The 12635-nt window shown below is 42.4% G+C and overlaps 1 protein-coding gene across 7 annotated transcripts in view; it reads right to left on the reverse strand.

Moving 5' to 3' along the window:
• Positions 1 to 12635, reverse strand: part of RAPGEF4 (Rap guanine nucleotide exchange factor 4) — a 315899-nt gene that overhangs the window by 29544 nt on the left and 273720 nt on the right. For 6 of the 7 annotated variants that reach the window (XM_043894163.1, XM_043894162.1, XM_043894166.1 and 3 more), the window contains 6 exons: positions 8621 to 8771; positions 6570 to 6658; positions 5828 to 5858; positions 5537 to 5615; positions 4230 to 4376; positions 2066 to 2163 (listed from right to left, as the gene is read on the reverse strand). In XM_043894163.1, coding sequence (XP_043750098.1) covers positions 2066 to 2163; positions 4230 to 4376; positions 5537 to 5615; positions 5828 to 5858; positions 6570 to 6658; positions 8621 to 8771 — 595 coding nt within the window. Of the gene's footprint in view, positions 1 to 2065; positions 2164 to 4229; positions 4377 to 5536; positions 5616 to 5827; positions 5859 to 6569; positions 6659 to 8620; positions 8772 to 12635 lie in introns of those variants that run through there. The other variant, XM_043894169.1, reaches the window with a different exon arrangement.

Consider the following 12635-nt stretch of genomic DNA (forward strand, 5'->3'; position numbering starts at 1 on the left):
TTAAGTGACTAGGACAAACTGCTGACACTACTAATTCTAGACAGCACTTCAGCACCACGGTTTGTTCTGTTCCAGGCTGTTTGTGTTAGTTTCATCTCCCAATTTGACCATGATTATTGTAAGGACAGAGGCTCTGGGACACTGTTCCAGTGTCACGCAGATGCCGGCACTTCATATAAGTATGTGTTGATGGATCAAAGGTCTGGCCAACATTCTGTACTGCAGAGTCATTCTGTGTTCGACTCTTCCTGGATGGACTGTCCTCAAATCTTTAGAAAGTCGGAAAAACAGCTTCATGCCTACAGTTTTGTGACCACCCCTTAGAAATGATGGCATAACTGGCAGGCCAGTGAATGGCAGAGCACCAGGGAAGAAGTTAAGCATGTTCATGTCCAGATACTTGCCACAAAGTAAGCTCCTTGCAATTACGCATGGCTTAAAATGGAAGACTAGGAAGGACTGAGAACTTGTAAGGCAGGAGGATTGTGTGCAAATAAACAGAGGCTTAAAAAGTTAGTATCTTCCCCACAGAGAGCTGGAGATGGTCCACATTCTGCATCTATACACCATGTCATCAGACACTGAGGCCAAGAACCAGCTGGCAAGAGAGGCCCAAGCCCCGAGTGGCAAACGCATCACAGAGCAGCTTCAGCAGGTCTGCAACTAAACTGGCTTTTGCTGGGTTTTGCTGCCAGGAGAGGGTAGTCTGACTCATTCATGCCATTTCTCTCCCCAATCTCTCAAAACTGGGAAGTATTTATTTTCAGAAAGCAGTGGATGTAGATAAGGAAAAAGCCATGAAAAGGACAGTGAACAGATTCATATCATACAGTGCTGGTGGGTGAGGGAGGTCAAGAGAACTCATGCCCCTTTTGCAAAGTTCCTCTCCAGGTGAATTCAAGAAATCACAAAATCTGCTTAACCTGTGCGGCTGCACAAACTAGCTCTCCCCGGGTCAGAAGGTCAGAATCACAATGAGGCTAAGCAAGCTCTAGAAAGTCCAAGAAGGGGAATCTTGATTTACCTACAACATCTGATCTGATTAAACTGAACGTATTCCTGCTTCACTCATGTAGTTAAATTCTCCCCACTAAAATGCAATCCAGCTTCCTTGGTGGCTCAGAATCCATCTGCTGGTGCAGGAGTTGCAGGTTCAATCCCTGGGTTGGGAAGACCAATCCCAGAGAAGGAAATGGCAACCCACTCCAATATCCTTGCCTGGGAAATCCCATGGACAGAGGGTCGGCAGGTCCATAGGGTCAAAAGAGAGTCAGACATGACTTGGCAACTAAACAACAACAACAAAATTCAACACACTGTAGTGCTTGTGTTGCACTTTTCTTAGTAAAGAAGCCCTGTGTGTCTAACAGATGGGAAAAAACTAGTCCTCTGAACTGGCCCCACAGGCTCTCGAAGATACTCTAATAGCAATTCATTTCCATGCCTAACTATTGAAGGAGAAACAGAAATGAACCCCACCAGAGCATAAAGGAAAGAGGGCCAGTCACTTGTTAACACGGTTGATTATGCCTTTACTCAGAGAGCTGTGTGGGGCTGTGAACAGTGTTTTGGAGACTTAGGGAAGACAGCTGGCCTCTGATATTTCCCGCAGAAGATGGAGAGAGCCCTTTCAGGGAACAGCATTTTCCCTGGACCATAGAGTGGCTCTGTCATAATGCATTTCTACATCCCCCTAAGGAGCAGGATAAATCGCAATGTCTGGCCTTAAAAAAATTATTTCTATCCTGGTCTCAAAGTGTTCATGTTTTTTAATATCAGTATTTAAATCGGGGACATTTCAAGGAGGTGAATTACTATAAAGAGTTCTGAAAGCTGAATTATGCCCCAATCATAGTGCAACTTGGTGAATTTCCACAAAGGAAAATCTAAAGCTCAGAGCGTCTCAAATGAACACCTGAGGCTTACCTAATAGACCGGAGAAAAGAAAAAGACAAGTAGCATTCAAGATTTTTTTAGCAACTGAGTTCAATGTGACTGCAAAATTAAGCTCCAGACAAGTTTTTCTGATTGCAGACGCTGCTCCAAGGCGGCCATCCACACCTACCAGTGAATCGAATTGCTCTCGCGGGCAAGCAAACAGACGTCCATTAATGGTGAGCGTTGTAAATACTGAAACATCATTAGGTTTGAGCACCACCTTTTCTGTGAACATAAAAAGCATGAGATTGCCTATTAAATGCATCTGAGATTTGCTGTACTGCCCTAATCACACCAACAAATTGCCAGCTTGGTGAATTACTGGAACATGCAGAGTGACTGCACAAAATACTGTACTGAAGGGATCCACTGAATAAAAAAGACACAGCAATCACGCAGGCACACAACACTCAGGATGCCATCAGAAATGACCCCAAAACAGGGATGGAAATACCTGAGGGTCAATTTACCCAGTTCTGCACACAAAAACCGCACCTGCCATTTAAAAAACAAGTTATGCTTCTAGATGGTAATTAATGCCCAGCCTTTTGGAGATGACAGTATCACTTTTAAAAAACTTAGGGGTTTTCTGAGTCCCACATGACTTTTGATGTAAAATTTATCACTATTTTTTCACTCATTCCCTAATTTGGAGGGCAACTGCATTATTAGATGAAGTCTCTTATATTTAAAATAGTTCATACAAAAGATATTTGTTTAGCATTTACTATATGCTGGACACTGCTCTGGACATTGAGGATACAGAAGGGAATGATACAAAAAAAAAAAAAAATAGTCCCCAAAGAGCTTACATCATAGCGAGGGATGCAGACACTGACGATGCATCAGAGAGTAAGCAGTGAGGAGGAGACGACAATAGAGCAGGGAGGGAGGCTGGGAAGGATGGATAAGGGGGAATCAGAAAGGAAGGAGGGGGGCCTCCATGTGACAAGGATAGGAAAGCCTGAAGGCAGTGAAGGAGGCACCTGGGAGAACTATGGCGAGAGTGTGCCAGAGGGCTCGTGGTGGACAGACAGACGTCCTGGGTCATGTGCACCAGGAACAGAAATGGAGGGGGATATTTTGGGAAGCCAAGATATATTTAAAAATTCTGCCTCAGTGGAATAATTTGTCTTTAAATGCGGCAGAAATGGCCTCCCTCGGATCCTGAAGGATCCTCCAGTGAGTATCAAATCATTGCTGGATAAGCGAGCCTCATGGCTCCCTCCCGCAGCCTCTCGCTGCAACCCGTGCAGACCCTCCCAAAGCTCTGGTCACCTGTACGGTGACTATTTATTGTCTCCCTCCTCGCCAGCCTCTGAGCCACTTGGAGGCACAGGCTCTGCATACACCTCCCCTCCTGTCACAGCCACACTGAGTGGCCAATAAATACATGAAGGATGAAAGTAGGCAGTAGTCAAGTAATCCTGTGGGGGAAAATACTCCTCACTTTGTCAATGAGCTGAGTTCCTGCCCTTTCTACTGGGAAAGGAGGGAGACATCATCAGTCAAAAAGAACCAGCCTGTGACCACCTCTAACTTCAGACTCATGAAAACCTATAGCCTTTAGCCAGAAAAGCCAGGTGTCCTCTTAGGGCCCACATGTCTCAGAGCTCCAAGGCCTTAAACTTCTTTTTTTTTTTTGTCTTAATTGAAGTATATTTGATTTACAGTGTTGTGTTATTTTGGGGCTTCCTTGGTAGCTCAGATAGTAAAGAATCTGCCTGCAATGCAGGAGACCAGGGTTTGATCCCTGGGTCGGGAAGATCCCCTGGAGAAGGGAATGGCAACTCACTCCAGTACTTTTACCTGGGAAATCCCATGGACAGAGGAGCCTGGTGGGCTACAGCCCATGAGGTTTCAAAGAGTCAGACACGAATGAACAACTAAGCACATTGTGTTATTTCAGGTATATAGCAAAGTAATTCAGTTATACATATATATGTATTTATACACACACACACGTATATTTTTTTCAATTTTTTCCTATTATAGGTTATTATAGCATTAAGCTTTTCTGTTTAGGGTTTACAGGAAAACTCCAGGCTGACATCCACACCAGAGACCTCATTCCAGCTGCCTCTTCATCTCTTTCTGCTTCAGAGTGGGCACCTACTGGATAGTGGATATTAAGACACTAGCCCAGCCCACTTCTAACCACCTTCATTTCTGTTATTTGTGGGCACACACACAGCACCCACTTGTCCCTTTGGATCAGCTTGAAAGAGCCCCACTAACTTCCTGCCAGGGTTCTGTTTGATGGCATATTCCCTTCTACAGAAGACTCCTACCTCCCCCGGAACTCATCTTGACGATGATCAAGCCTTCCCCGGAGCCCAGTTTGTCGGCAACTGCACTGAGGACTTCCTTCACCGAGGCGGCCACTGGTACCCGGATGGTTGTGTAGGTGTGGTCCATGCAATAGACTTTAAACAGAACTATTGGGAAGACAGCAACAATAAGATAAATTGGTCTTGGAGTTCTTAAACAAAACCATAAACTGTGCAAAATGTTTGGATGCATCCTCCAAAATTTGCATCTCTTTGCCATTCTTATGACTTGTATTTATTTGTGCTTATGGATGCCTGCACTTGTCCTCTTCTAAAACTTACCTTAGCATTGGTCTAAGAACAGTCCATGACTGCCAATCCCAGTTACAAAAATCACAACAGATAGTTGTGAAAAACCCACACACAGGTCATGGGAAAAGAATGAGAGGTATGTTTAGGTTAAGTTTTCAGGGTCTGCCCTTGTCTGTGTTTCTTTTTCACAACACAGGAGTGTTGTGTGGTAGGCAGATCACTAGATTCCCACTGCCTGGTTCAGTGGTGGGGAGTCGGCATTAACACTCTTGCAAACAGGAGTGCTTCTGCCTGGGGTCATGAACATTTGCTAAGATTCCTGCTCACTTGTCCACTGGTGTGTGTACTCTGAGGCCTGGCCACATGGCTTGGGTGGTGTTCAGTTCAGTAGATCTGCATGTGGTATCCACACATTCAGCTCTGAACACACAAGTCCTGGAAGTAATTCTACCTCCTGTAATTCTTGAGTTTGGGGCACCCCTAAATTACAATTTTCGTCTGTGGCTGAAGATGGAGATTTCATCATGATCATTTTATTTTGGCTGTGACGCTTCAAAGAAATCTTAACCAAGAAAACAATAACAGCCGCATCTGGGCCTCCCCGATGGGTGCTAATGAGGTAGTGCTCAGGGCCTGGGGCACTCTTCCTGGGCGGGAGCCCTGCTCGGCAGTTGAGCAGGTGACCCTGGTTCTCCACCTCTGAGAGGCATCTGCAAAACACCAACCACCTTCCAGCCACCTTGACAACTGGCCCCTGAGATAATCTTTCTCTCCTTCAAGGAAAGGTGGCAGTGGGGTAGAGGCAGAATCAGAGAAATGTGAACAAGCACCTTGGCTCCAGGTCCCACGTTCAAGGACAAAAATAACTGGAATGCCAAAGGGCACCTCCAAGCAAAACCATCTGGAGTGCACAGAGAGCCAAGAAAAGCTATTCTGTGGGCCCAAGGGGTGATGCCCAGAGGGAAGATTTCATTCCGACTTTAAATATTCTACACACGATTGAAAAGAAATCTCACCTTCATCAGAGCCACGGATAGGCTGGCGCTTCTGGGCTCTCTCATCGCCTGTGTTGAACTGTTGCAAAAGAACTTTGTGCTGTAAAAATAATAACAATAGTAGCTGCCATAAGGGGAGGATGACAGATGAATATCTGCAGCTCAGAGGACACATGCCTGAGAAGCAGAGTCAGGAAATAAAACATATTTTGTATTTACAAGACATCACTGTCACATATTGCGATGTTATATTTCTGGAGAACTGTCAGTCTAGAGGGCACAATTAGAGAATCCTGATCTATTGCCACTGACCTTCTTTTGTGGAGCCTTTGCATCTTCTGAACTACGAGAAACAGAGAAAGCACATTATTTAACACTGTTGGTACTATTAAATTGCTTCACTTGTATATAACTTTAATCTTGTGTTAGAAATGAAATCGCAGCATCCCTTCAGGAGGCAATATGAGCCTTCTTATTTTAATACCAAGAGGCCAATGCACAGAGGGAACAGCTAAGAGATCAGCTCTTGTCCCAGGCAGATCCCTGGTCTAACTGAGGCTAAAAGCCAGGATTGCTCACTCTTAAAGTCTATCTAGTAGCCAGTATTTAATCAGTGGCTCAAAGGACAGCATGTGCAAACCCGTGTTTCCACTTAGAGGACACAAGTATTCACCATTAACAGCTTTGCCAGCAGAAAGTGAATTTCCCACGTAAATAATTCTCTTCAAACTTTCCTTAAATGCCACTAACCACTGTGGTGTTGGGTTCCTTGCCTTGAACCAAAGGGACCCAGGTTTACTGAGTCAGATGTCCAAGTAGGATCTCTGGCTCCCCAGACTTTCTCTGGGCAGCTGCCCGGTGCAGAAGGCAGCTGAGCAGACTCTCCGCCCTTTTGTTCATCTGGCCTGACTGCACCCCCTCACCTGAGGCCCACACCACTCAAATCAGCTTTCGCCCTTTGTGAGGACAAAGGACTTTTTGGATGATGATGTGATTGAGAGGCAGCAGGCACTTACTTGGTGAAAGCTCACCCCAAAGCCAAGCCCTTCCTTACATTTGCTTGACAATCTTCTCCAGCTCAGGCAGTTGCTCCTTGAGGGCGGCAAGCATCCGGGCATCATCTGATACAGATACATAAAACTCCTGTAATTGGCAAAGGTCACAGGCTTTTAACAAGAACTGCAAAAGGTACGTAATTCTGCAAAGAGCAACAAAGACATGTCCCCATGTCATCTGCCTCACTAGCATCTCCAGACCATGGTTTCATGGACTAGGGACAAATAAGAAAATGTTAGACAGCATGTCTAAATTCAACATGGCAAGTGAGAAAAAAATTTTGGAAACTGACGGTAGTGATGCTTGTGTTCCATTGTGAGTATAATTAATGCTACTGAATTGTACACTTAAAGAATGATTAAAATAGCAAGTTTTATGATTGCTATGTTCTACCACAATAAACAAATTTAAAAAATTTAAATCGCAAATGAAGTGTTTATATGATATTTATACAGAAGGCAAAGCAACGCAGTGTTCTGGAATGGGGTATTTTACAGTCTTTCCTTTAAGAGCGCTGCTTTCACCTCCATATTTTTTTCAGGGGAATTTTAATATTTATTTTGAATATTATTTTAGTATTTGTTGTTTGTTTGATATTTACTACTAGTCTTGTAACTGTTGGTGCTAAAAGTACAGCCATGGTATTCAGCACTGCACTGAAGTTTTGCGGAGTTTATGTCACTAACTCAGGACTCTTCACTGATGTCCTGGGATGGTTCCACCCACAGAGCAGCACTAGCCATGCCCGGCTTTGTACACGGGCAGTGGGCTCCCCAGCAGAAGCCGAGAGCCATGGCAGCAGCAGCATCACCATCATTCTGACTCATCTGCAAAACGGTCCTTTACTCGAAGCAATGGGTAGAAGCCACAACCCAGTGACCCAAGTGACTATTATTCCTCTACATCTTTCAAATCTTTCATTCCATAGTCTTGAGGGACTCTCATCATCCACCTTTCCTCCCAGCCTCACTTCTCTGCCTGCCAAATGATATGACTAAAAAGGAGTGAGTGGGGATGTTTCTTTTGGATAACTCATTCTTAAACAAACAGACTGATAAAGTTTGAAACAGAAGTCATGTTGCCTTTCGCCTGCACAGAAATAAGGTCCTCATCTCAGTTTCGGAGGACAGAGTGAGTCATTAAGGATTAAATGCTCAGGTCACTGTTGTAACGTGGGCTGGAGCCATGGGAAGGAAAAGGAAGTTCAGCTTAAATCAGTGTTTACAAAGTAAATCATGGCCCTTCAGAACCACTTCATGGGCCTAAGAATTCTTTAATAAAGTTATCTGCTCCACTGTATTCAAAAACATCACCACTTGATCTAGGAATCCCACTTCTAGGAATAGAACCAAAAATAGACCTATTTGTACGAAAGTGTTCATTACGCTGCTCTTTGAGGAAGGTAAAAATGGAAATGATATCTTCAACAATGTGGGAAGAAATAAATATATCTGTGGCATAGCTACTCAAAGGTCATTAGAAAATTTTATTAGAAAGACTCTACTGGCATAGAAAAATCCTTACATAAAGTGGAAAAGGCATCCTGTGAAATGATGGGTACTATGTTGATTATGGACTTCCCTGGTGGCTCAGACGGTAAAGCATCTGCCTACAATGAGGGAGACCCGGGTTCAGTCCCTGGGTTGGGAATATCTCCTGGAGAAGGAAATGGCAACCCACTCCAGTATCCTTGCCTGGAAAATCCCATAGACAGAAGAGCCTGGTAGGTTTCAGTCCATACGGTCACAAAGAGTCGGACATGACTGAGCGACTTCACTCACTATGTTGATTATAACTACAGAAAATATAACAAAGAAAGCAACTAAATGAAAATGCACCAGAATGCTATTACCAGTTATTGAATTAGATTGGCAGGATAATGGATGATGCTTTTCTTTACTTTTCTGGTAGTACCTTTCTGATGAATGAACATGTTAACAAAGTCTAGAATTTGCACTTACACTCCCTCCAGAAAAGCTGCCATGCTTGTGGGTGGTCCCTTTATTGTAGGACAAAGACACACTCTTGGAAGGGATGATCTCCACATACCTCCAGGAAAGCCATCGCCACGTCATCCTCTTGTAGGACGTCTCCATACATGGCAGCCCACTGCAAAACCAGGCGGATGACTCGCCTCTTATTGTTGAGGGCATAATCCATTTTCTCTTGTTCTGTACCTTGTGAAGGCTGCGCATGGTAAGTGCCAAGGAGTCAAGGAAGAATATTTAGCCATTTCACTGTGCTACGAGCAAAGGTAGAATGACAGATCCCAGCTCCAGGAAGGCCTTTTGGACTGATAGAATTTCTTCCTTAGGCCCTCAAGAAAACCCCCACCTGCATAAAAGTTCTGGACCAAATGCATACAAACCCAGCAGACTTTGCCTTGATAGTAGCCCAAAGAATTAGACTTGCATGGCTCTACCTGGACTTGTGTGTTGATAAGGATTCTTGTTGCGCCTGGCTTTGGCTCTCATCATATTCCGTGCCTGCCCTTTGCACTGCTTTCACCTCTATGGGTGGTAATGCTTCCTGCTGTCGGGCCTAACCAACTCTCTTTGGCTCCCACGATTCTGGACACATCTCTATAATCCCTCATTATATGCACTTCAGTTAAGCCCTTACAAGTGGGTGTCTGGTTCTTCTGGAACTGTGACTGATATAAAACGTACATGGGAAGGAAGTGAAGCTGAAGATGGATAAACTCACTGAGGGTAGAGATGAGGAAACCTTCCTGCTGTCTCCGTCTTCCGGTGAGGGACTCAGACACACTTTTCATGCATCCTTTCTTCTCTTGTTCAAAACTATAATTTAATTCACATTGGCTTTTTGTGCATTAATGGCTAGTCATCCTAACTATAAACTCTTTGAGGCTAGGCTAATACATTATTCTTCTTATATTCTGAACCATGCCTAGCACACTGATTTTTTATCCATTAATACAACATAGGAATTTTATCCATTAATACAACAGATACTTGATAGAGTGTCTACTCCATGTGTCTGGTGAAGGTCCCTGCTCTCAGTTTACATTCTTCTGTGGATTACAGTAGGGAGAACAGAATATGTGATCAGGAAAGATTTTAGATTAGACATACTATTCCCTTTTCAGTGATTTATAGTAGTTCATATTATAGACAACTCATTCATAAAACAATTTCCTCTTTATAACTGACACTTGCGCACAGAGTACCTCAGTTAAGCCCTACTTTATAGTCTTGTGATGAAAGACATTGTTCTTTTTCTACAAGTTAGCAAACGGACAGTAAAGGAGTGTAAATGACCAAGATTACATTGTGAGTTTTAAATCCAAGACTCCTAATTCCAACTAGTTAAGTCCCCATTACACAATATCCTCATGCCTCATACCTGGCTACAAGACCGAGCATGTCCTAGCTTACGACCATGACTTAAAAGACACCGTAGAAAATGGTCCCGTGGCAGTGCTATACTTGGGAGCTAAACCAGTCAAGGGCCTTTTCTAAAGGGACTATAAATAATGATCAAGGTAAATGACAGAATCTTAAAGCAAAGGTTTACTGCATGTAAATGGGTTGCAAAATGGCTTTCATAAATTGAGCACGGGATTCATAAAAAAAGAAAATTGCTCAACCTGTATTGCTACAATTCTCTTTGAACTTACAATAAAACAGGGAAGAAAGATCACTTTATGTGAAAATTATTTCTTTTCTGATTAACCCTTTGATCTCTTGCTTGTAGGCACACATAACTCAGTTTTTCTTTCCGAAGAATTGTAATGCTGGCCATTACATTTTAAGACTTTATAGAGTACCTGCAGTATAACCAGGCACGTGGTGGGTACCAAATGGGTAATTCTTGGCTGATTGAAAACCATGTATTCGTTCATCTACAAGTCAGTAAGAGAGAGAGAGACTCTTTTCTACCTGTATGAGGCTGAAATGTTTGAAATATCAATATGACAGCAAGATGATGTAATTCTAACTTTCCAGGTTACCTTGACTTGGACTCAAGGAAGCAACACAAACACTTGTTTATTGGATCCAGAAACATCAGCTGCACACCTCTGGCTAACCTAGAGGGATTTAGTGTAGAATGACTAAATTGTCATTGTCTCTGTGAGTCAGGTAAAGATTCTTCTTGTCTTCTCTCCTGCTGCGGAAATCTGTCTTTTGTCTACAGTAAAAGATAGAAGACACAGCTAGAAGGATTAACATGTTTAATACTTCAAATGTGTGTAGAGCATTATACTTTATAAGAAATATGTTTAATGTGCTTACATGATCATGTAATGCTTTCCACTAACCTGAAAGCTAAGTATTTACAGATGAGGAGACTGAGCGTCAGAGAGGACTTCTGCTCAAGATTGTTCAGTGAGTAAACGGCAGGGCTTACAAATCCAGACAGGGCTCTTTCCATTATCGCCACCCCCATGGCCCAAACAGTGGCTATAGTGACTACACACTGGTGCTCGGGTTCATGAAATTATTATGACTAATTGCATCTGGGAAGCAAAAATCCTAATAGGAGAGATTTCTCCTTCTCTCTCTCTTTTCCTTCTCTCTTCCTTCCTTAATTTTTTGAAGTTCCTAGCATTCTAGAGATGACTCAGCCGGTCCAATCCTGAAACCAAGGGCTGACTGCCTGCCACTCTTCACGTATACTCCATAGCCTCCTGGAGCTAGAATTGACTGAATCCAGTGGGATCAGGAAGAGGCTTCCCTTTTTTCTTGTGAAAGTTACATATGTTTGCCTCTGGAAATAAACAAAAGGAAGCACTTATTTGTTTCACAAAGTCTTACCTTTCCTCTTTCAGGTATTTATTTACTAAGATGGAATGGGAGTTAATAGCACTTTTATACCTGAATCCAGGTATGTGCTCAAGGATTTGGCCCCTCCACAGACAAAATATCATTCTATTCTTCAACAGTCTGCTGAACCAGATTCTCAGGGCACACAGACAGGACTTGACATGTAATGGATCAGATGGATACAGGTGAGGCACTGGGGCTTCTGTTTATCCCCATAACAATCTATCCAGGTGTCTAGAACATTTATGTGATTTTTAGATTTTATTTAACTCCTACAAAAAACAAGTGGAGAGAGAAAAACTATATTCTCTTCAGATAGTAATCAAAGAATAAAGAACATCTCACCAGGCCCCTTGTCTCAATATGATGTCAAAAATGCACCCTAACAAGAGTAACATTTCAAATATAGAATGTTCATAAATTCACATACATCAGAAAGGCTGCACAAACCATTACTTTTTGTGGCTAAAGCTGGAGTAATAATGTGTTAACCATTTGATGGAGAAAGTCCAATGTGGAATAAAAATCTGAGTCTTCTCCAGCACAAATAACAGTTTAAAAGGATTATTAATGCATACCACACACATTTTTAACATATGAAGGACACTATTGAAAATACATACTTAGCTAATGTCTATTTCAAGAGTAGATTAGTAAAGAATATAAAATACATGATAATCTAATGATTTATTATCAAGAAATACATGTATAGAATAAGAATAAGGTCATGACTCATAATATCATGACAGCTGGGTTCTGGTAAGAAGCAATATGGCTACTCGAATTCATGGGGAAAAGAGTCACAGAAAGATAATATGGTTCTGGTATCTGATTCTTGTACCTCATAAAGTGCTAGATTAAAGTCTGTAAGAGATTCTGGAATTATTCCCTGAATTGTTACTTTCAACACAATTAAGAAAAGGCCAGAATAGTCAAAGTGGCCAAATGCATCACTCATATACTAAGGTGATTTCAGATGATTCACAGAATCATAGAATCTGAGTTGTAAAAGTCCTTTGATTGTTGTCTCCTTCAGCTCCACCATTTTAGAGGCAAAGAAACATGTAGAGTGAGGTGAAGTGATTTTTCTGAAACTTATCAATGGAATTCTTAGAACTAGAACTCAGTTCTCTTACCTCCCTTCCCAGTATGCTGTTGACTTCTCTCTGTTATTGTGTGTATAATATTATTATTTCTTTATCCAAACATACATTATGCAGCAGAATTAGGTGACTTAGCATTTTGTTAGACAATGGAAAAATCCATCTGAGATACAG

This window comes from Cervus elaphus, chromosome 33 (assembly GCF_910594005.1).
Source record: "Cervus elaphus chromosome 33, mCerEla1.1, whole genome shotgun sequence".
NCBI lineage: Eukaryota > Metazoa > Chordata > Mammalia > Artiodactyla > Cervidae > Cervus > Cervus elaphus.